The sequence below is a fragment of the Pezoporus flaviventris genome, unplaced genomic scaffold (assembly GCF_033815535.1).
Source record: "Pezoporus flaviventris isolate CSIRO_AGI_PZ_B2104156 unplaced genomic scaffold, CSIRO_AGI_Pfla_v1 ptg000079l, whole genome shotgun sequence".
Lineage (NCBI taxonomy): Eukaryota > Metazoa > Chordata > Aves > Psittaciformes > Psittacidae > Pezoporus > Pezoporus flaviventris.
In genome coordinates, this window is record NW_026892627.1 from 5,550,795 (window position 1) to 5,575,806 (window position 25,012).

General features: G+C 36.5%; 1 protein-coding gene across 2 annotated transcripts in view; it reads left to right on the forward strand.

Annotated features, from left to right (window-relative positions):
- The window catches only part of LOC133280005 (sodium channel protein type 5 subunit alpha-like), a 40,730-nt gene that overhangs the window by 10,696 nt on the left and 5,022 nt on the right, over positions 1 to 25,012 (forward strand). For both annotated transcript variants that reach the window (XM_061474284.1, XM_061474283.1), the window contains 17 exons: positions 25 to 231; positions 863 to 926; positions 1,520 to 1,664; positions 2,880 to 3,062; positions 4,994 to 5,185; positions 6,800 to 6,893; positions 8,594 to 8,832; positions 8,955 to 9,107; positions 10,201 to 10,554; positions 11,321 to 11,773; positions 13,921 to 14,040; positions 15,354 to 15,465; positions 16,583 to 16,737; positions 19,339 to 19,512; positions 20,983 to 21,117; positions 23,392 to 23,646; positions 24,315 to 24,368. In XM_061474284.1, coding sequence (XP_061330268.1) covers positions 25 to 231; positions 863 to 926; positions 1,520 to 1,664; positions 2,880 to 3,062; positions 4,994 to 5,185; positions 6,800 to 6,893; positions 8,594 to 8,832; positions 8,955 to 9,107; positions 10,201 to 10,554; positions 11,321 to 11,773; positions 13,921 to 14,040; positions 15,354 to 15,465; positions 16,583 to 16,737; positions 19,339 to 19,512; positions 20,983 to 21,117; positions 23,392 to 23,646; positions 24,315 to 24,368 — 3,089 coding nt within the window. The remainder of the gene's footprint in view (positions 1 to 24; positions 232 to 862; positions 927 to 1,519; positions 1,665 to 2,879; positions 3,063 to 4,993; positions 5,186 to 6,799; positions 6,894 to 8,593; positions 8,833 to 8,954; positions 9,108 to 10,200; positions 10,555 to 11,320; positions 11,774 to 13,920; positions 14,041 to 15,353; positions 15,466 to 16,582; positions 16,738 to 19,338; positions 19,513 to 20,982; positions 21,118 to 23,391; positions 23,647 to 24,314; positions 24,369 to 25,012) is intronic.

Genomic DNA, 25,012 nt, shown 5'->3' on the forward strand with positions numbered 1-25,012 from the left:
TATTGTTGAATCTTACTTTTCTAGGTCTGAAAGTCATCGTAAATTCACTTATTGAATCTGTTAAGAGACTTACAGATGTGTTGATCTTCACTGTTTTTTGCTTGAGTGTATTTGCTCTAATAGGCCTTCAGCTTTTTATGGGCAATTTAACATCCAAATGTGTCCTCAAGAATACTACTTACAATGACACATTATGTAAGGATGCTAAGATCTATGTACCAGATACTGAAGGTAAATTTTATTCTTTTCCCTCATTTCATAATGTGTGTATTTTGTTATATATGTCTTAGGGTTTTTTTAACAGATGTTAAAATATAGTTGCACATATTTCTCACTAGAAGGTATGTCCTTCCGTTTGCACAAGTAGTAATAGGAAGTCTCTGGGGCAACTGAATGTGAGATTAGTGGATCCTGGATTTGGAGAAAGATTAGCAGTTTGTAGGATAGAAGAGACTGAGTTTTCTATAAGCATTTACTTCTTCACCTATGCACATTGTATGGGGATCCTAATTTGAGGGGTACTGTACAGAGACTGTTTCAACTACTTAATTATATTGTTCAGGGATTTTGCCTGCTTCTGACAGGTGTTTTTATTTTTACCAGAAATCAAATAAAATCTTACCTTGTGAGCTGTTCACAATTATTATTTTTTTTTTTAATTGCCATAGGGACAGATCTGTTTAGAAACAACCCTATGTGCCCTTTGTTGTGAAAGGAGCCTTTCACAGAGATTTGGTCCAGCAAGGTTTTTTTCTTTTAAAGTGCAACAATGTATGGTTTACTGCCAGAGTGCTGTAAGAACTGACAACTGCTGATTTTTTGATTCCTTGATTTATTAAATTAATGAATTTATTTTTATTAGATGTCTGCGCTAGAATGAATAAATCTTCTGAAATATTGCTCTGTGGGTTCAGTTCACAGCCTGAGTAAGTGAACAAAACAGTTTTAGTATACTTCCTTATTTTTTTCCTCCAGGTATATTTTCTGGCGTAAAGGAATGGTGATGAAGAGGGTGCATGTCTGTGTGTTATTAAATTAAAGCTCAGATATTTACATCAGAAAAAGAATGAAATATCGTGCTAGGATGCAAACAACTATTTATGTGCTTGTTGCTAACCACTGGTAGTATCATAGTAATGTAGAATTATATGCATGAGTAGGAAAAAAGATAGTAAAGACTTGTGAAATATGAATAAACTCTCCTCCTCTTGGTGAATTATTTTTTAAATATCCATTTTTTCCCCTCTTTATTTGTTTGAATGTAACCTACATTGGTGGAGGATTTCTGTCTAGTCAGAAACTAGGCAGAACTAGACTTTGTCTAGCCAGTTTGATTGGACAAATGACTTTCTAGGATTGTCTGATATAAATCGCCTTTCTAGCAGAATTATACTGGGGAATAATGAAACAGACTTTCAGATAAACTGACCCAATATATATTTGATGTTGTATACTGGGTGCTTTCAGGTACAATCTAACACTGCAAGTGAATACTGTTTAACCTTTCTTTTGTTGCTAGGAATGAGTGTCCCCAAAACTATACCTGTAAGAAGATTGGGAAGAATCCTGACTTTGGTTATACAAGTTTTGATCATTTTGGCTGGGCTTTCCTTTCTTTGTTCCGTCTTATGACACAGGATTACTGGGAACGTCTCTACAGACAAGTAGGTACTTTTGTTACCTGCTATAATGACTTTAGACATGCAGTTTAGAATGTTATGTCCACTAGAAAATTCTGCACCTGTCTCAACATTACTGATACCAAATGTCTTCTAAAATCAATGTAAATATTAAAGAATTAACTTCAAGTGACTAAGTTGCTACACCTTCTGTGAGTGACATTGGATGGGAGCAATCCTGCTGTGTATGCTCTTTGGAGAGCACACTTGGGTCAATGATTAATAGTTAAATATTAATATGAAACCGCCATAGGATTTGGGTATATAGTGGATTTGGCTAGTGAGCTCACTGCTGCTGCAGGGTAGATGAGGACTTGTTACACACACTGTTTCTCTTCCTTTGAAGTCCTGACTCCTCACAAAAGCCTTTTGGCTCAACATATACACCGATTTCAAAAAATTTTTGACAATTGATACCAGAAAAAAAAAGGAGCCTTTATGTTTTGATTCAGAGAGCTGAATTTAACTTTCATGTTCCACTTTTTGGTAAAAATGGTACAAAAATTTCATGTAGAGAGCTCTCTGGGTCCCTTACATCTATGCAGGGCCTTTGCTAGAAAGGTATTATCCTCTGCCTTGTTTTGTAACTTTCATATGGTCCACCTTATTTACAGCAGCCTTTACAAATTGAGAAAATGTAACAGTAAGCAATCAGTCTAAATACTGCCTCTGATTCTCTCATCACAACATCTTTCATGATTGTTTAGATGATCTTAACTTTCATCTGTATTAGTGAGTTTTATTAATTCCTCTGGTAGCCACCTGTGTATCTCTTTACAGCTGAAGTTGTCTTCTCTTAAGTTAAACTCTGATGATCATTTGCCCAATTTGCTGTGAGATATTAAATTTAATTTTAAGAACATATTTTGTAAATTATTCTCTGCAATGACATCATTATGGACATTTGATGGTCTGTTAAGAAAGAGAAAACATTGTGTGATCACAGAGACATTTTTAAGAGCTGAAATTTAATCACTTGGAGGCCAGGGGAACTCCTGACTAGATGTATTTCTACACCTCCTATTTAACTTAGACCAGAGGTATATCCTACTGTTTTTTTAATGAAAACAGTGCAGTATGTTGAGCCTTTGTGTTTTATAGGAAAATAAATTGTTTAAAGTTAGTTAGAAATCCTATTTTAAAAGTTAGTTTGTATAGAAATTATTATAACCTTTATTTATTATAACCTTTTCCTCACAGACTATCCGTACATCTGGAAAGAGCTACGTTTTATTTTTTATGGCAGTCATCTTTTTGTGCTCATTTTATCTCTTCAATCTGATCTTGGCTGTGGTAACTTTGGCATATAAAGAGCAAAATGAAGCTCTAGAGGAAAAGGAAAAAATACTTCATGATGCCTATCAAATTCTAAAGGAAGAACAGGTTTGTAAATTATTACAGATAATATATATATAATATATGGTTCCTTTTGTTTTCTTCTGTTTGTGAATTAGGGAAATAAGAGTTTTAATTAAGCATCTGCTTTTTGAAATATTTTCTTACACTTTGTCTTTCTGTCGTTTTATAAATGCATGTGTGTGTCTATACATACAAATATATATAAATATATATATAAATATATATAAGCATTTCTGCATTACAAACTAACAGAATAAGTCCAAGTTCAATCATATTAAGTTTTAGGATTGGGAGACCTGATATTACACAGGACTGGCTTGATGGCAAGTATATAGCTTTCATGGAAATGCACAGGTGCCTGTGCTCTGTGGTTTACCCCATTCTCGTACACTGCTACTATTGCTGTGTACAAAAAAATCCTTTCTCTGAATATTCCTTCTTGCTATTACCGTGTAGTTTGATGAAGGAAGTACAAGTGTGTAAACTGAAAGTTGGGGCTTTTCAGCCTGGAGAAGAGCAGGCTGCATGGAGACCTCATAGTGGCCTTCCAGTACCTGAAGGGGGCCTATAGGGATGCTGGGGAGGTACTCTTCCTTAGGGACTGTAGTAACAGGACAAGGGGTAACGGGTTAAAACTTAAACAAGGGAAGTTTAGATTGGATATAAGGAGGAAATTCTTTCCTGTTAGGGTAGTGAGGCACTGGAATGGGTTTCCCAGGGAGGTTGTGAATGCTCCATCCCTGGCAGTGCTCAAGACCAGGTTGGACAAAGCCTTGGGTGAAGTGGTTTAGTGTGAGGTGTCCATGCCCATGGCAGGGGGTTGGAACTAGATGATCTTAAGGTCCTTTCCAACCCTAACTGTTCTATGATTCTGTATAAGAAAAATTGTCATTTCTACAGTTCCTTGATATTGGAAGTTCTGATGCTGGTAGATTTCAGGACTGATTAAAAAATGTAGGCTTTCTGAGAGCCACTTGATTGGCTATTTAAGGCATGTCGTGCCTTTTTTTGAGTGACTGTATGCAGAAGGCTTACCATTTGACAAGAGTAGTCATAGTCTTTGTCCAGGCTAATGCCATTAGTTCCATATTAATATAGATGGACATCCAGAGATTGTGTTTTCTTTGCTGTTGGTTTGGAGACCTCATAGACACACATCAAATTTCTGTAGTATTTCCTCTTGGCACAATATTGCCTAGATTCATTCATTCCTTGCCTCTATAGGAGCAGGTGTCACTTTGTTGTTATTTCTGAGAAATTATTTTATTTCTAAGAAATGAAGCTCTGAGGTGAGGCAATAAGATAGACTGAAAATTATTGGTAGGACATTTTATCTTCTAACTTTTTATAAAAGATACCTCTGATTTACTGACAGAAAAGTCAGACTTGTAAAAGGACATTCAAACATTCTCTAACAATTATCCAGTTTCATCATTAAGGTGAATTGCATCACCAGTTTGCCAAATCCCTCCTCTCTAGCTGTTGACAGGCCTGTAATGTTTCTCTGTCCAAAATTCCAGCTTGCCAAGCTTTACTTATTCTTCCACCTATTCTTCATTCAACGGGATTAGTAGTTCAGAAAGGTTTAATGCTTTAGGATTTTGTTTAAGCCCTTAGTCTTCTGTTGTCTTTGGGCTCAAGGTCCTTTCCAAAGCAGGAAAAGGAGAGTAAAAGGATACAGCAGAGTATCCTGTAATTCAGATACAAATGCAATATCTAAAGTGGCAAAGACAGACTTTAATTACAGTAGCTGGTAAGTAACACTGTTTTATCTTTCAGTATTGTAAATAGCATTTTGTACTCTTATCTTTTTATAGTAGTTTAATATTTTAAAAGTAGGAATTGTTGGTTCAGGGCATGCAGATAACATAATAATTAAATTGTATATCATCCTAATCCATGCATTGGCATTTGCCCTGTATTATTAGACAGATCTTTTGCTGATTCTTTTACAGATGTTGGCTGTCGGAGAAGGTAATAGGGCCCTACATGTTGAATCCAAAATGTCAGCTGCTGAGTTGAAAAATTCAGAAGAAAAAGAAGTGAAGAAAGAAAAACCTATTTTAAGCAAAAGTTCAATTTTAAGTGATCATGACAAAGATGGACATATGTTTCAGTCACAGCCTGTTCACTGCCACAAGAAGCTTGTAAGTATTTGAAACAGAAGATAGGTTCATTAGACTTAGATGTGGTATGACAAGTAGATGAGAAGAAAATCTTCCTTTATTTGCAATCTTTTCCTTCATTTTTTTTTTTTCTTAAACACACACCTCCTCCCACCCCTCTCTCTTTCATGCATTGGATTAACTTGTGTTTTAAAGCAATCTGAAAGCTAGATTTCTGGGACCAGAGAGAGACAGAACTAAATGGACTTGAAAGGGAAGTTTGAAGTGGTTGTCAGTAGCATAGTTAAGACACAGTGTAGACCTCAGCACATAGAGCTGTGGAAAGATCTGTCAGCATCTCTATTGTGCTGCATAAATAAACACACAAAATCCTGTAAGTTTTAGAATTTCCCTAATGGCCTAATCTTTCTTTTTTTTTTTTTTGTACACACACCTAGTTCTCTGGCCTAAATATTCTGGGTTGTATTTAGTTCAGTATGAAGATATCTAATGTTAGGGGCATAATTCACTTTTGTAACAATAAGAATCTAGTGACATTTTTAGATGTTCTTGGAAATCTTGGATATTCTGGTATCTTTGGTGTCTGTGGCACATCTTCCAGCACTGTGTGAATATCTCAAATACATTATGTCATCTTAAATGTTACTAAATTTCTAGATTTAGGCAACTGAATTGTGCTCCAGGTTTTTGTTTGCAGGTGTCTACATGTTATTTACATTCTAAACTCCCAGAGTTGACTATAGATTTGAATTTTTGGGTCACAAATTAATCCCTAGTGACATTTGATGTTTTCTAGAGTGTCTTACTTGGCGTCCACCTGCTCTACAGAAGGGTACAGACATGATGTGTCATGTCTGCTTGGTCTGAGACTGTGGATGTCTCAGATATCAAATGTCTAAACAGGCAGTCTCAAATGGCTTCATACACTTAGATTTAAATGAATCAAACATATATATATAAAACATCAATTATAATAAAGCAGATTTTAGCACATGAACAAATTAAACGTGGATGCCTGAATATTAGGCTGAAACCTACACGTGCTATTTCACATCTTGATTACAGCTGTGACTTCTGGCTTCCATGCTCATCACTCCTTTTTAAATCCATTAAGAAACTGCTTTTAAGAGTTGAAATTGTTACTTTTCCTAATCTTGAGGTTTTTTTTACAGTACCGTTGACACTGGCAAGATGCCGTATATCTCGTGGACAGTCCTTACTATCACGTTACCAAGACCCCAGCAGTACTTATATAATGGCATTATTATAGTTGGTAAATATTTTCAGAAGGAAACAACTTCTTGAAAAATATTACTGGTTTTGATGAAATGTTCTTTGCCTTTCCCAGACATATGCATTACCACCACCACTGATAGTTACCACTTAAGCAGAGTTGGGAAATAAAGGGTTGGGGGGTGGAACACACCACCACACCATCAAAAGCAAACACATGGTATTGTTGTATTGTTTCATTTTACATCTTTCCAGCAAGGAAGTAAATGTAAAATATGTAAAACATTCATAAAATATGTATTTAAAAAGCCATATTGATCTTATGCTGGACATAATTTTATTAATATTTGCCATTTCTTCATATTCTTTTGTTATATTATCTTCTGTTGTCTTTCTAACTAGAGGCAGATACTGCTGTCCTATGAATTGTCAGTGGACTCTATTAATGATCCTTTTCAAAGACAAAGGTTAATGAGTGCAGCCACTATTATTACAGGTAATTTGTGTTAAGTCATTCTTTAGTGTTTTTCCTATGGTGATTGTGTAACTTGACCTAAGAGATCAAAATGTCACAAACAACCAGCATTATTTTAAAAGTTGCTGGAGGAAATTATGCTGCTATTAAATGTACCTTTCAGTAAAGTAAATATTTTCATATCACATATCTGTAATTACGACTTAAAATTACCAAAGATCATACCTGGCCAAGCTGATTGCCCAGCAAAATGAATGGGGTTTGTGGATGAGAAGAGAGCAGTGTTTTCATTTACCTTGACTTTAGCAATTCTTACAACACTGTCTCGCACAGTACTTTTTCTTCCAAGTTAGGGTGTCAGGATCTGCAAGGGTAGACAACCAGCTGGTCAAAAAAAAATAAAAATGATTGGATGTTTGGACTTAAGTGTCTGGTGAACAAGCTGTATTCTACCTGGAGGCAGGTAACAAGTGGAGTACCACCGGGGTGTATCCTCGGACCCATCTTGTCCTAAGTGACCTGGAAGAGGCAACAGAGAGCTTGATCTTGAATTTTGCAGATGACACCAAATTAAGGGGGAACCTCTTGATACACTGGAGGTAAGGGCTGCCATCTAGAGGGACTTAGGCTGGAGGAATGGGCCAACAGGAACCTTATGAAAATTCAACCAGAGCAAATGTAAACGTCAACAAATCTGCAAGAACCTCTTGCAACAATACAGGCTGTGAGCTGGCTGGCTGGGAAGTAGCTCTGCGGGAAAGGCCCTGTGGGTCCTTGTGGGCAGTGAGCTGAGCATGCAACATGCCCTTGTAGCAGCAATGGCTAACAGTATCCTAGTCTTATTAAAAGGAGTATAGCCAGGGGAAAAGTGATTATTGCCATTTATTAAGCACATCCTAGACCACATACTGTGCCCAGTTTGCCCCCCAGTCTCCCCAGTACAAGACATACATTATGTTCAGTAGGGTGATTCCAAGCCAGTTGCTGGAGCACTTGCCCAGTGCTGGGCTGGTTCAGGCCAGAGAGAAAGCTTTGAGGCGAAGTTAATATCAGCCTTCCAGTGTGTAGGAAGACATTCTCAAGAAGATGAAGCCAGGCTCTTCACAATGGCACACAGCAGAAGATGAAGCAACAGACATGAATTGAAAGAAGAGAGTTTCAAACTGTGTGTAAGTAGAAATTTTCACTATGGGCAGCGGAACAGTTTATGTGTGTCTGCCCTCATAGCTGACCCTGCTTTGAGAAGGGGGTTGCAGTACAGATCTGAGGTCCCTTCTAACTTATCTTATGATCATATCTTCAACTATGGGACATCAAGATATGGGGCACACCCTTCTTCATTTTATGCTGGGCTTTTCTTCAAGCCATGCTGCATTTGTGACTGCATCGATGCAGCGCACAGAAAACTAGCTGACAGTTTCCAAAGACAGTTAAGTTATTTCTCCTTAATACAGATCCTCTATCATCCTTCAATAGTTTAATAAACATATGAAGAGGTGGGCAATATCACCTGTTTCTTAATTAAGAGATTTGTTGATAGTGACCTTCAAATAGCCTGTAATAAGTTTGTGTAGAATGCTGAAACTTTATTTTCAGTGATGCTGTTTTGCTCACATGAATGATTTTTCTTTTCAGATATTTCTATGAGTGATTGTCTTTTTCTTCATGCTGATATTGCACATAAAATTATCTGTATGTCACTTTACCTCTTTGTCATTTAGACATGCAAAAGTCAAAAATTACATGCCCTTCTCAATGGAAACATCTTGCTCGAAAGTGTCTAATTTGGAATTGTTGTTCATTCTGGAGAGCAGTCAAAGAGAAGGTGAAAATGGTAATTTTGGATCCATCTGCTGAAACCTTGATCATGGTTTGCATTATTGCAAATACCTTTTTCATGGCTTTGAAGCATCCTGGTGTGAACCATGATTACAAAGAACTATTTTATAGAAGTGACTTGGTAAGTTAGGTCTATGTTAGAGTGAATATGGAGTTATGACCCTGTATTTATATTTGGAAAATCCCATAAAGAGACATACTTTGTCAGTGACTTTTTGCTGGATTTCTTTTTCCTCTTTCCAGGTCTTCACCCTGATTTTTACAGCAGAAATGATCTTGAAAATCATTGCTCTTGATCCTTACAACTATTTTCAGCAAAAATGGAATATTTTTGATAGCATAGTTGTTATGATTGACCTAATAAGCTTTGAAGAAAATCTATCATATTTCAGGCTGGTAATTATTTCTTTATTCTTTTTTTTAAGTATATGTTGTATAGATTTATAAAGATTACAGTGAAACACCCTCAAATTATTTTACTGATGAACCCGTTATATCACTTCTCTTCATTAGTAAATAGCAAGCCCATGTGAATATTTAATTAGAGTGAATATTAAATTAATATTAACAAATGCATTCAATATGATTATTATACTGTGTATATTGGATACTATAAATCCTGTGGCACAATGTGCTCTTTTGAAGATTTGACATAGCAGACAATTCAATGGCTTTCTGTTAGGTCTGTACAGTGGCACCACTCAACTACATTTCAGATCTTCCATTAGGAAAAGGTATTATCTGAGCTTAGGGATAGCAGTGGTTCCCTCACAGCTTTTCCTTTTGAGTTTGTAAAATTTGATTTGTAAAATAACACAGCTTTCCTCAAGGCTTAAGCTTGGCCATGAGGTCTTTTCAAGGATTTCCTTCATCTTAGGGAACAGGAAGAGTATCTCTGAGATCTCTATGTGTAATGTTATGGTTTTGTTTGCATCCTTACTATGTATTCGGAGTGCTATATTTCCTAAATGTTTCCAACATTCTTCATAGCTTTTCAGAGGCATCACACGTAGAAATTCATTTGAATTCTGTTTCATCTTGTGATCATGACTGAAAGATTGGAGCAGCCCTGATGCTGATTTTACTAAAAGTGTCCTTTTTACTCATGAGAATGCATGCAAAAGATCTGACCTGTCTTTTCAGATCCTATTTTAATTCAGTTGTGTAAGAGGCAGAAAAAAATATTTTTTCAATTTTTCTTATATATTTGATTTAGTCTACAATTCAGTCATTTCATAAGCCTCATGCAAGTACCTATAGGCCACTTGAATATTTCTGTTGTCATCACCGCTATTAATACTAATTAACTATCTGAGCTGAAGCACAGTGTTTCACATTGGAACAAATATAAACCTTTCTTCGGGGAAAAGTTATGATGGTATTCCTGTAGTAAAGCCAGCATGATAAATGCGGGGTCTGTTTTTTATTTGTGCTGTGCTACCTATGTAGTGTTTGCTACTCACATTGTTCTCTTGTGTTTTACTTACAGCTCAGGATCTTCAAATTGGCAAAATTCTGGCCAGCCTTAAATACTCTTATGAAAATAATTCTAAACTCAGTTGGTGCTCTGGGTAACCTCACTCTGGTTTTGATTGTCACTATATTTATTTTTGCCGTAGTAGGAAAGCAGGTTTTAGGCCCTTATTATGAAAAATATTCTTGTAAAATAAGCACCGATGCACAGTTACGCTGGCATATGAAGGATTTTTATCATTCATTCCTGATTATATTCCGAATATTATGTGGAGAATGGATTGAAACCATGTGGGAATGTATGGAAGTGGCTGGAAAAGGGCTATGTCTTCCCATTTTCTTGGTAGTCCTGGTCATAGGAAACCTGGTGGTGAGTTTCAAGCTAGTTTTCAGTCCATTCTGAATGAATCCAATTACATCAGCATCTTTTTTCCAAGGCAAACTTTATTATTTGAAAAATATTCACAGTATTCTTTTTTTCTGGATGTTACTTAATGTATGTTTTTCTTCTGACTTTTTTCCTTTTCCCCTTTCTCTTTCTCACACAAAAGGTAGCTGCTAAGCAAAATAAAATTATTTCTTCTACCCAGAGTATAGAAGTGCGGTGCTTTTGATAATTTGGTCTCTGATTTTTTCATCTTTGGTGTTACTAGGATCAATTAACCAAATTAGTCAGTGCTTTTAAGCTTGCCAACTTATCCTTTTATTATCTAAAGTCCCCAGATTTTCTGGTTTGTGTGCCACATAATTGTTCTACTGTGTATATGCAGGAAGACAAAATCTTTTCCATGTGCTTGATTTGTTGGCACATACCAGATCCTTTTTGATGGTAGTGTTACTAAAATTTATCTTTGCCTGCTGTTTTTCTACATATCTACCTCCTTGTAGACATTATGGACATCAGAGCATGTGAAAATATATTTGCTAGACTCAAACTGTCACTTCTTTCTTTTTGTTCCTGCCCTTCCTTCCAGAAAGAGCCATATTATAATATATTAATATTTCAGTATAATAGTAAATTATTTCATTGCAGTGGTTGATGAAAGCAAGACTGAGATGCTTTTATCTAAGGAAGGTTTTCTGAAATGCCTTTTCTGTTACCAGTAGTGTCTCCAACTTACTTTAACTATTTTAAGGTGCTCAACCTATTCATTGCCTTGCTGCTGAATTCATTCAATACTGACTCCTCAACGGATCAAGAGGAATCTGGACAAATGACCAAAAGTCAGATTACCATTGTGCATATTCGCAAGGGCCTGCAGTCTGTGAAAGACAGAATTTTGGGTCGTTGTTGCAAAGCAATGAAACGAAGCCTCAAAACAACAGCCAAAAAGAAGACTTTGGTGAAAATTTCAGCCAAAGACATAGAGGAAAATAACTATGCCATGATAGATGTCAGAAAAGATATAGACAACAGCTGCTTAGACCTGGGTTATTACAATACTGAGAGGAATTGCTCAGTAACAATGAAATATGAAGAATTTTTGACCAGTCATAGTACCTGTGTTCCTATTGCAGTACCAGAGACTTACACGGATGAAGGTGGTGATGAGCACAGTGTATGCACAGAAACAGAATACAGAAAACAGGTAGGGAATAGTAATATTTGAAAAATTATTGTAACTTGCATCTATAAATATGATCTTGAAGACTCAACTGTAAATGTTATCCTTTCTGTCATTTCTGTCATTTTACTTTCTTTGTTCTTCTAGTAGCTTCAAAATGCAAAATAGACCCAAATAGTTTCAGTTATTTAATAATGTTGAATATTCACTTTTTCATCATTCTTCTCATTGATAGCTATCATTCTACTTTGGTCTGTTTTGCTTCCATTTATGGTTGTCAATTGCTAAATGAAGTTTGATCAAGACAGAAAGTCTCCTTTGCCTTACAGACGGCACCTGGAATTTTTTGAGGACAGTATTCTTGTGTTGTTTTTATGTTGCTTGTCAGTTGCACAGAGTCCAGATGAAAAAGCAAATAAAAGCTTCTCCTTAAAAAATTAATTTCTTAATTTTTTTTAATCCCCCTTTCACTTCTGTGATACTTTGGACTCCCCTTTACATCTCTTTATTTTTTTGTGTTGGGCAGGTAAAAGCTCAAGTCTTTCTGCGTGTGAGGTGTTTATATTGCCATGATAAAACGGTGTGATTAATTTTCCTGTACATAGGCATTTTGGGATATTTGAGATACTTGGGGTATCTGTCACATCCACATGGGACTGACAAATAAGACACAGAAGCTATAGGAATTTCTGTTGACATCTGGTGGCCAGGGGTGTGTAGAAACACCTCAGATGACACTGGGTACCAGCCGCAATTAGATTACACCGCTTAGATACCTGAATTTCAGGATTCCACGTACTACTCACCTTATAGATGTCAAGTGTCATTTGAGGTGCTGGATCATCTCATACAGCTTCTAAATGCATCTATAAAAAGGTGTCTGTCAGTTCCTCTATATCCTGTGCTGTATCTAACATGCCATGGGTATGTCTTAAGATACCGCCCACGTATCTTAGAAGGCAGTAAGCATGCATGAATGCATTTTAGTTCAAAATCATTAGGTCATCCTCTGAGAGTCTTATTCCTGTACAAATATTTTTGCCTATAGAAGGTAAGGGTGGTACCTTTTAGCCCATTGACAGCACTGCAGCTGTGTATGAAACACACAATAGTAGTTTCAGCTTTTATTAGCAAAAAGGGACATCAAGCTAATTTCTTTCAGAAGCCTGCCTTATTCACACGCAGTTGTAATAAGAGGTAGCAGACTCCAATATACCTTCCTTACAACCTTCTGTCAGAAGGTGAACAAAAAATTATTAACCTGTTGTGGTTTAACCCCAGATGGCAACTAAGCACCACACAGCTGCTCACTCACTCCACCTGTGTTGGGATGAAAGAATGTGAGAAAACTAATGGGCTGAGACAAATACAGATTAATAGGTAAAGCAAAAGCCCCCCATACAGGCAAAGCAAAACAAGGAATTCATTCACCACTTCCCATCAGCAGGTGGACGTTTGGGCATCTCCAGGAGAGCAGGGTTCCATTATGTGTAACAATTACTTGGGAAGACAAACTCCATCACTCCAAATATCCCCCCTTCATCCTTCTTCTTCCCCAGCTTTATATGCTAAGCATTATGCCATATGGTATGGAATATTACTTGGGTCAGTTTGGGTCAGCTGTCCCAGCTCTTTGTGTACCCCAGCATCCTTTGTGCACCTACCCATATTAGACTCTGCGTAAGAACTGCTCAGCAATAATGAAAAAATTGCTGTGTTATCAACAGTATTTCCAGCACAAATTCAAGACACAGCCCCATACTAGTTACTGTGAAGAAAACAAACTCTACCCCTGCCAAAACCAGCACAAGACTGAGATCTGGTTTGGATCACTTAGCCATTCTCCCTGTAACTAGAAAGATGAAAAGATTCTTGGGGTCCAGCTGAGCTAGTCCATCTGAACTTAGTGATTTGGATGCAAGAATACATCAGTGGGCTAAACGTAGGTCTCGAGGCATGGTACCTTTCCACAGTGTAACTACAGGAACACAGTATTTGAAATTGAAGAAAAAAAACCATTCTTTTACATGCCTTTATGGATATAATTTAATTATCTGTAAAAAGACAAACATGCTGAATTTTGTGGATGATTTAGATTCTGTTAAAGAATATTTACTTTTAAGAATGTCAGTAAATGTGGAAAGTCAACTGTTTTGCATTATTTTATGCAGGGAGACAGGTTAAGACATAGAAGGGAGTGCCGAAGTTCAAGTGTCTTCAGTCAGATTTCTGGGACTTCTGAAACTTTAAGTTGTGTTTCAGAAATACACCAAAAGAAAGAGCAAAAAGAGGTAATTATAAATTTTATCACCTTGCAGAATATGCTAGAGATGAAAATTGTCACAGTGGTTCCCTCATTCATCAATGACAGGATAAGCTGGGGTTTTCCAAAGAGTAGTAAGTATAATCCTTGTGAAAATGTTACATATTTCTAGAGGCAATAATAGTTTAAAGCATGGAGGTTTGTCTCTCAGAAACAACCATGGCTGACAGTGTAGCTTCAGATAATATTTTGTACAAAATAAATAAACAAATTAATCAAGAAACACACTTATTTTAAATATGTGTTACATATTATTCAATTTTATAGATAATTCTGTTTGTTCAACCCTGGATGCAAAAATTTTTTCTCTAGGAACAGTTCCCCAAACAGACATACTTTTTCTGGTCTAGAAGCATAGGTTATTCTAATACAACAGCTCCACATCACAAAAGGTGAAGAACCATGGCTTGCCTCCAATGGCCCGGCAGCTTTCTGGATTACTACCTCCAAATGTCAAACCACTTCAGTATTTTTTGATTTTAGAGGAAGTGGCTGGAAGTTTTATTTGCTAGACGTTATTTAATTTTATCTGTTAATTATATTTAGATTAAAATATTAAAATGCTCATAAATTTAAGTAATTACATTTCTGTCTATGTTGAAGATTCCCTAGGACCCTAAGTTAGTGTAGAACAGCATGGCTGTCAACAACAGCAATTATCCCTTCTTCTGGCTTCTCATTTTTATCCCTATCCTTATGCCTTCCCTTTCCATGTCATACAGGGCACTTATATTTTATGGCTGATAGGTTGCTTTATTCCTTTTTCTTTATACTTATTTTCCTTATTGTCTTTAGTTTTATAGGTGTGTAGTTTATTTGCCAATAACAATAACTCTTTGAAATGTGTAGCCATACATACATTTCTTTCCTGCTAGGCCTTCCTATCTTCAAGCCTTTTAAGACATGGTTTGTGTCTCTGAAAATGAAAAAAGAATTGGATTGTCATGAACAAATCAGAGTTTTCTCTAAAGTAAAGCTGTAGCATAATATAATCTCTTCTAAATATTTTCCTTGCTGCAAGGCCAGTGTAGATGACTAGAAGATACTTTATTAAATTAAAGCCATGGAAACAAAGAGGAAGGATTAGCCTTTTCTGTCCTTTTGTTTGTAATTTTGTTTTGGTAGTTCAGCAACATTAAATTCATTAAGATATTTTATAGGGTGCAGTTTTCTTTTTGTTTCTTCTTTTTTTTGGGGGGTGTGTGTGATAAGTTTAATTTATTTTAAATCTGTTAACCTTATCAATAAAAAGCAAATCCTCTTCTTTACCATCCTCTGCAGAAATGTGATGGTGGTAGCTATTCTGAAGCCAGCACTGTGGATCCAGTTATTCTCCTGGAGACCTTTTCCCAGCCTCAAAACTCACACCTACCCAAGGACTGTTTTACAGGAAGTAAGAATCCTTTATATATTGTGGTGACACCAAATGAACCAGTGTCCATTTGTTCTCTTTAGAACATTTCCAAATTGGCAAAAACTGAGACGCTTGTTTATAAACATAAAAATTCAGATAAACAGACCTGAAGCCAGCACAGAACTGTAGCAGGGCTGGGATGCCTGAACACAAGCATTTAGAACCATATGAGATGCCCGAGAGCAGGCAGTACAACTGCATGAAGCTGGCAGAAGTATCACGGGAGCTGTATGGTATCCGAAGAGGCCTAAATTGGTTTAAAACACCTGTGTTTAGGTAGCAAAATGCCATCTTTGGAGTGTGATTCAGTCTTATATTGAGGCATCAGACTGTAGGTATCTGAATATGAGCAAAAGCACTCAAAGCATTTCTGAAAGGGCAGCTGGATGTCGGGATATGTATGTCTGTATCTGGTGTCTTGAATGTCACTTTAAGTGAATTTATCTGAGCTCCCAGCACAGTGGATGAATATCCAGTCAATACAGCTAATGGCATTCAGAGGAATTTACAGTTTATCCCAGTGTGGACACCTACTTTTGATTGCCTGAATGGTTCCTTAGACTCCATTGACCCTCATGGTTCAACCCTACTGCCTTTACAGATTAATGAAAAAGTCCATTTCCAGTGCAAAATGGTGACTAGAGAATCTAATTGTAATGTCTCTGCAGTGCAATTGAGTGAAATAATCAGTAGAAATACTAATTTACTAACCAATTTTTACATTATCGATTTTCAAAAGAATAAATGCAGGGGAAAAAAAAAGACCAACAAAAAAAACCAACAACCAAGCAAACAAAATAACTCAAGAAATTTTTTAGATGGAACTAATGGCTTTTTGTGCCCACAGAAGGGCTTGTGGACACAGTGGCTTTTCTGCTTTTTCCATGTATAAGTTGCTCTATTTAAAGATATTTTTACCTACAAATTTTGTCTTTTATTTAGCTTTTGATTGCTTCAGAGACAGCATCACCCCTTAGGTAAAACATCACATTGGTTGTATAGACTGTGGAAACTCATATTAAGATACCTTACACTTTTTATGTTCTATGTCTCTACATTTTCCATGGGACCAACGTGTTCTTCTTTCTCTTTTCAGGTTGCGTTGAGTGTTTTCCATGTTGTGCATTGGATACCACTAGGTTTCCAGGCAGAACTTGGTGGAACTTTAGAAAAACCTGTTACAGAATTGTTAAACATAGCTGGTTTGAACATTTTATAATTTTTATGATAATATTGAGCAGCGCAGCACTGGTAAATTTAATTTAATTTCTCAAATTTTGAATTGATGGTTGTCAGTAAAGGAAAATTATATTATTATATTTATTTCTTTTACTCTCACATTCCTTTCCCCAGGGAGACACAAGTATTATAAACATGTCCTTTAGAAGTTATAAGGTTCTCCCCAGCTTGGACAAGATATTTAAATATATGGGATCATAGTCTTCTCATAGTTCTTCATAGAATCATAGAGTCAGCTAAGTTGGAAAAGACCTTTAAGTCCAGCCATCACCCCAGGACTGCCAAGACCGTCACTAAACTATGTCACTGAGGGCCTCATGCACACTGTTCATGGAATATGATTCCTCACACACTTGTGTGATTAACTAGGAGGCTAAATGAGGGTATGAAATTTATTAGGAAGGCTTATATAAAAAAAAATAACAAATCCTTTTCATCGAAGACGTATTGTAGTGTTAAGAACTTTCACATTCCTAAGATACTGTTGTCCTATTGTGAAAAAGGTCTTGTCCATTTTCTATTTTTAAAATTGTTTGTTGATACAGAATTTCCTGAACCAGCTAGAATGAAGCAGCACCATACCATCAGGCATGTCCCTGCTTGAAAGCAAATCAGATGAGGTGGTGATCATAGAAAGAATGCATAGAAAAGTATGTGGTGAATGCTCAGTGCTCAGAGCAAAAGAAGAGTTAGAATTTTGAAAGAGTATCACTGCTAAATGATGAGTGATTTGACTAGTAGGTAGAAATCAAGGTAGTCAAGGTTAAACAGTGAAAAAGATGACATTACTTATCAAACTTGCTCAGAAAAAATGTAGGAAATGGTAAATAGGCTTATGTACATGAATGCCAGAAGTTCTCAATTACCTACAGTCAAATTAGTAGTTCTGTGGACACAGTGACAGCTCTGCTCTGTACACATTTCTTCTGACTGTAGCACAATTGAATGACCACTGCTTTAAAGACCACTTCGGTCCAGAAGCAGTTTTACTGTTTCATTACACTGTGGAGCAGGACTGCGTAAGTTCCACCAGATTAATGTGACTGGCGATAACTCATAACCGTTAAGGCCCGCTATAGCTGGGCTAATGCTTGCAAAACCACTGAGTTTTCTTTGCTGCCATGCTCTCCTGAACCAAAGGTCTATGGACCATCCAGGTCATGTAACACAGCCCACTGTTTCCTTAAATGGTGCTGACTGTTCATGATCTTATTAAAAAATAACAGCAGAATGAGGGATTTCAGGGTTGGGTAAGGAGCTGTTAAGTGAGGAGCTGATGTAGATTGAAACTGGATGTGGATTAAAGTTTTGACACCCTCTGTTTGGTTCCTGATCTTTGTCAAAGACTACAGCCATGTGACTTTGGGCAAATTAATTGATCTTTCTGTACTTCATTTGCTCTTCTATAAAATAAAGATACTGTGTCTATAAAATAAAGATGCTGTGGTCCAACGTCCTAAGGATATGAGATAGTATATTCTTTCTGAGAGGACAGACAAACAAATTTCTCATTTCAACTTTTTTACTTGTCTCATGGCAAGAAAGAAGACAAAAAGTTAGCAGCTGCAGAGGCTATTTCAGAGAAAGAGACATAGATTTGAATAAGGATAAAAGAAAGGGAAGTTGTTAAATGCCCTGATGTGCTCTAGAGACACTTTCAGCTCTTGAGACAGAATGTGAAAGAGACAAAAGGAGATTAAGTAATTTATATCTAGGGATAGTAGAGGGTCAGAAAGGGTGTGGTACAGTGTGGCTTCTGATTTATCTACATAAGTAACGAAAGTTTTAAGTAAAAGTAATGACAGACATGAGGGAAATAGTGGTAGTGAAAATGGATGGATAGGTCATGAGAAATGCTGGCAGCGAAAGAGAAATTGAATGGAGATGGAGCTATAAGGTGGGGGAGAAATGGATGAAAGGAAGAATGAAGACATCACCAGAGCCTTGGTGAGGAAGTAGTGCAAGGTGCTAAAAGGAACTGAGAATAGAATGGCAGTATCAAAACTTTAAAATAAATTAGCAAGGCAGCAAATACATTAAACACAAGCAAACAATGATGTAAACTAAAGCACTCAATAAAACATTTTCCAAAACCCTTACTGACATCAAAGTAATGTCAAGGTTTAGGTGAAAAATTGTGGAACTCTGGCAATTAACAATTCCAGGTGAAGTGCTTGTCATATTTTTTCATATCTTTATTACAGCTTTGCAGGCTAACTAAAGATGACACATTTGGAAGACCTAGGTCTGAAAGACAGTGCTTAATGTGTTTAATTCAAGCTTTATTGTGAAGAATTTTAGACTAACACCTTCAAAATTATCCAGTAATTCAGGAAGCCAAGATTTTTGGTAGCCACAATTGACCCTCATGAGATAATTTTTTGAAGAAGTGTCGAGCATAAACATCTGAAAGTATGTGATTTTGCAACCAATCTGAAAATGAGATTGTACTTTACAATTTAGGTTTTTATTTCTAAGCATAAAACTTTGTGGTGGTTGCCCATAATTTAATATGAAATGGTTATAATAAGCCAAACTGTGCATTCTTGTGGAATTTAAAAGATTTTCCATAAAACTACCGAACTGTTTTAAAACTGAATTCTGAAATTCCAGGCATTTGAAGATATTCACCTACAGGAGAGACAAAAAGTGAAAATGCTCCTAGAATTTGCTGATAAAATATTTACCTACATCTTTTTTATGGAGATGCTGCTGAAATGGGTGGCTTATGGTTTGCACAGTTATTTCACAAATGCCTGGTGTTGGCTAGACTTCATCCTTGTATGTGTAAGTATTATATTCAGCTTGTCTTATGTATTGATTTTGATGTTTTCTGTATAAAGAGCTGCATGTAAAAATTAATTATGAATTAACACAAGTCTAAAAGACAGTTTCCAAAAGTTGAAAAAATTATACTCAAAGGAAATGTTAGAACAGATTTAAGTGGCAGTTTTAAGTAATAATCAGAAGTCGATTAAGAAAATTTTATTTGGTGTCACTGTCATTGATGACCATAAGTTGTGGTCCTCAAAAAAAATGTTGGTTATGAAAACATAAGTAGAGAGAGAAAGTACAATTAGCAATCAGAAATAAAAGTAAAATAAATTAATTAAGACAGTAAAAAAAGGTGAAGCTGTTGTCGGCTCTGGTATTTAAAACCAGAAAAAAGTAGATTTTCTTCTTTAAAGAGAAAAAATTTGGATGGTATAAAGAGCTGAAAAGCATTATTGGAAAAGTAATTAGCCAGAGAGTTAAAGACATAGAAAAGTATGTTTTGCTTTGCAGTTCTAAGAAATGCTAGCAATCCTTTATATAGCTGTAAAGAGAAATGCTGAAATCATCAATACTGAAATGGAGGTAATGGAGTGTTCGATATATACATATTTATTATGAACTCAAAGTTAAATAATATAATCTTGCCATATAAAACTGAAAAATATTTCAGTATCTTCCCAATACATCTGAGCAGCTGACTTCTGGTAACATCAGAGTAGCTGCTTGATAGCCTCTGAGTAGTTAGCATTGAAAGTTGCAAAGTACTAGGAAAATCAGCAGAAAAATCTAATATGATTATTTATGAAGAATATATAGCAGGACTTTAGCAATTACAGTTCTGCAACATTAATAACAATGCCGTTCAGAATGGAAGAAAGGCACGCAAATATACAAAGGCTAGACTATGAGATAAAAAAATTCAAATAGGAAGAGGCAAATCATGAACAGTGAAAAAGCCTGAATTATTGAAACAATAATGAAACATAATCTTTACAGTTCATTTTTTTCTTTTACAAAAAATAAAATAAAGAATCGCTATCTTTTAAAAAATATTTTTTATTTCCACATCACCATCTTAACTTATGATAACTAATTACTGTATACGCTTCCAAGAATAACTATGCAGAAAATGGGAATATTTTATTTGAACAGTCCTTTCTGGTCTGGTAGTGTATGAAACTACCATAGTTACCAATTTGGTTGCTGTACCAGCATTCTGAAAAAAATTACAAGAACTGTTTTTAGGGAAAAAAAAGAAAAGTGTGTTTCAAATTGGAATGAATTTATCCCATTATTTTTAAAATATTAGGAAATACCAAAGTGAAATTATACTATGATAGCTTTGAATGTGTATTTTCTTCATTTGACTTGCTGGTCAAAGAAGACTTACTGGAACATTCAGGTTATGATTGTCTGCTGACGCAAATAAAATAAATTTTTGTATACCATTCAATAATCTCAGTTTCAATTCAATGAACACAGCTGTCATTTGTTTCCTGGGGATTAAGTACTACTCCTGCCTCATCACTTTGTTCCTCTGAGAATGCCCTGAAATCTCTCAGGACTCTTAAAGCATTGAGGCCTCTCCGAGCTTTGTCAAGATTTGAAGGGATCAAGGTAAGGATATTGGAGGTGTGTGTGCATATTCTCTAATAGCTGCATTTGATTTTTTTTTGTGAAAATTAAACCGTGAATCTCTTTTTGGGACTTGATGACATTAGGATGGTTCAGATTGCCTTCTTATATGTATGGCTGTTAATTTGAAATAATACTTAACGCTTTCACAGAAATTTGTAAGTACAAATGAAATAAGGAAATTGAATAATAATGTGCTACCACAAGGAATCATTATGTATACTAATGTGAACACTGGAACATCTTTCTATATTTCCAGTTTCGTCTTGGCAATTACCTGGACAGGCTCATGTGCCACATTTCAGGTTCTCCAGGGTGGATTTGAAAGACAACAATCCTTTCAAACTTAAACAGTGTGGGATTTTCTTAATAGGAGATTGTTGTATCTTGATTTTAAAATCTGCTGTAAGTGAACTGAATCTTAAAGTCAGTGGGGAGAAAGGCCATTAAGGGCAAGAAGGAATCAGTTACAAGCAGCCATCGAACCTGATAGTCTTCTATGATGAGACAGCTGAGGGAGAGAAGAGCCATCTGTTGTCTTAGATATCTGTTATATCTGGTTTGGATTGACTGAACTGAAAAGTTCAATATGCAGAGATCATTGGGATCTTCACAGACGGGTGAAGACTGGTGAAAAAAATAAATAGATAGTAGTCCTCAAATTCCCACTGGCAACAATCATGGTCCTGCCTTTCAGCATTAATGAGCTGGATTTGCGACTACAAGTTCTTATCACTGCTTGTGTCAGGTCCCTTGGTGTCACCGGCACAAGCTCCAAAAGCTGGAATACCATTTTCACTGGTACCATTTCTGGAAGAGGCTTACTGGTCACCCTGGGTTTGCATTTTCCTTATCCTCAAGCAAGTCTAAATGAAGGAAGACTGCTGACCAAAACTGCCTTTTGGAAGCCAGATTTTCTACTTTATGTAATGTGTGCAGTCAGTTGCCAGTGGTTATTGGGTGAGGTTCACTTTCTTTACGTAGAGCAAGTTGTTCTCTTGCAAACCCCCTCCAAGATAAAAGAAAGGGATATTTATGATATTACGGTAAATAATAGGCTAGAGTGTACCTTCAACAAGTTTGCTGATGATACGAAGCTGGGGGGAATGGGTGATGCACCTGAGGGATGTATTGCCATTCAGCAGGGCCTTGATAGGCTGGAGAAGTGGGAAGAAAGAAACCTAATGAGGTTCAACAAGGGCAAGTGTAGGGTATTGCACATGGGGAGGAAGATCCCCAAGTACCAGTAGGGGTTGGGGGCTGACCTATTAGAGAGCAGTTCAGAGAAGGACCTGGGAGTATGGGTGGATGGGAAGTTGACTATGAGCCAGCAGTGTGCCCTTTCAGCCAGGAGGGCCAATAGTATCCTGAGGTGTGACCAGAAGGTTGAGGGAGGTGATCCTACCCCTCTACTTGACCCTGGTGAGGTCACATCTAGAGTACTCTGTCCAGTTATGGGCTCCTCAGTGCAAGAAAGTCAAGGAACAACCAGAGAGGGTCCAGCAGAGGGCTGTAAGTATGTTTAGGCGTCTGGAGCCACTCTCTTATGAGGAGAGATTGTGGGGGCTGGGCATGTTTAGTCTGGATAAGACTGAGAAGGGATCTCATTAGTGCATATAAATATCTCAAAGGTGGGTGCCAGGAGGATGATGCCAGACTCTCTTCAGTGGTGCTCAGCAACAGGACAAGGAGCAATGACCATAAACTAAAACACAAGAAGTTTCACTCTAACGTAAGGAAGAACTCAGTGTTGAGGGTGGCAGAGCACTGAAACTGGCTGCGTAGGAGGGTTGTGGAGTCTCCTTCTCTGGAGACATTCAAAACCCACTTGAACGTGTTCCTGTGTAACCTGCTTTAGGTGGCCCTGCCTTGGCAGGGGGGTTGGACTTAGATGGTTGCCAGAGGTCCCTTCCCACCTTAGTAATTCTGTGATTCTGTGAACCCGTTCCCCTATACCTGACTTTTAGATCCCTTAGGTACTACAGACTCGGAATCTTAGGTATTTGTTTTACCCAAAGATAATTCTGGCTGCCATCTGGTTTACTTCCTTCCTCAAAAAGGCAAGATAGAAACTGCAGAATTACATGTTAAGACAAGATTGAAGTTGAGCTGAAAGCCAGCTTTATGTTTGTCATCTGCTAGTTTTTATATGGGTAAGAATCTGCAGTAGATACAGGAGAAGAAAAATATTTTTCTGGGAAAGTGTTCTATTGAATGTAAATAATCCATTCTTTTCATTCCTTTTATTTATTTAAGGTTGTTGTGAATGCACTCTTGGGAGCCATCCCCTCAATCTTGAATGTTTTGCTCGTCTGTATTGTCTTCTGGCTCCTATTTAACATTGCAGGAGTAAAATTATTTGGAAAAAAATTTTGGAAATGCACACTCTCAAAAGAAAGCATCAGTTCAGTTTGGAACAGAAATGATTGTACTCACTTTAATGGCATATGGACAAATACTGATGTGAACTTTGATAATGTTGGGATGGGATACTTGGCTCTCCTCCAAGTGGTAAGTTCTATAAAAACATGCACAGTTTTGCTTTCTTCAAGGAAATGAGTTGAGCAGCCCAACCATGCGATACCACTGCACTTCTGTTTATCTCACTGAAATTGGGGGATTTTAGCTTCCATAATATTTTTCTTATCTATAAGCTGCTCAGAACACTTAAGAAATCTTGTGTTAAAATCAAGCACTGTGTTGATGGCTTTTCAATTTTGTTTCTATTTTGATTAATATACTAAGCCTGAAATAATCTGCATATTACTGGATTTAAAGTTATTCTCATTTTCTTTAATAAAAGTTAGTTCAGAGTGGATAAGAATGAAAATGTTCAATGCAATTTATATTTCTATATTTTATTTTCTTGTATAAGTCATAAAGTATTGGGATGCTAATTTATTGATCTCCCTAACAACACAACAAAGCAGAGAAAGACATTTTTTAAAAGTGGTTGTTATGCCTGTATCTTTTCTAAATGAAGTTCATTGCTGTATATTCTCCAAAGTGTTCCATGATTCTGCAGAGCTGCTAAAAATTGCAGGAAGGAATTGTCTGTTGTTTTCTTAGAAATTGTTTTTATACTTTTAGGATATATTTACTAGTTAGGCTGAATCTTGTCCTGCTTTTTTAACAAGCAGGAAATTTACAAAAATTTTAATTTATGGTTTTTTTTCCAGGCAACTTTTAAAGGTTGGATGGATATTATGTATGCAGCAGTGGATTCTCGTCAGGTATGTCACTAAAATGAAATGTTAATTATTTTCCCTTTCCTTCTTTCCTTTTCTATCCATACCATTCATTTTTCAGCTTTATTTACAATATCAGAAATACAAGCAGATGAATGCATCAAGCTACACAGTGAAATGATAATCCTTGGAGTACTAAATATCAGGAATTTTTAGACAAGAGAAAACTGGTCAAAATGGAGTGATACCACACTAAAACTTACTATATCGAGAAGGCAGAGGGAAGAGGCTGCAAGTTTTGGACTAATCTGTTTTGGAAACAGAGTTCAGAAGATCTTGGAGGGAATGGGCATGCATCTTTAGCAGTTATTTCTGGAGCTTTTTTTCCTTATATTTGACACCTTTATTATTTCTTCCCCATTTCTATGTGCTGTTTCTCACTCTCTTGTTGGTACAGTGTCTTTTAACTTTTGTATGTTTAAATTTATTTGCATTTTCCTTATTCATTCAGGCACTGTATGCTTCAATCTATTGAATTAGCTGCTAGTTAAAAAGTTTGTTCCTTTTAGGGCCGATCGTAGTGAGCTGGATTTTCAAAATTGCGTCTTGTCTGAGACAGTGTTTAAGGGGTTGGAGGTTCACTGTTATGTTTAGTCTGAGCTGTTGTTCTGTGTAGGAAATTCACAGTA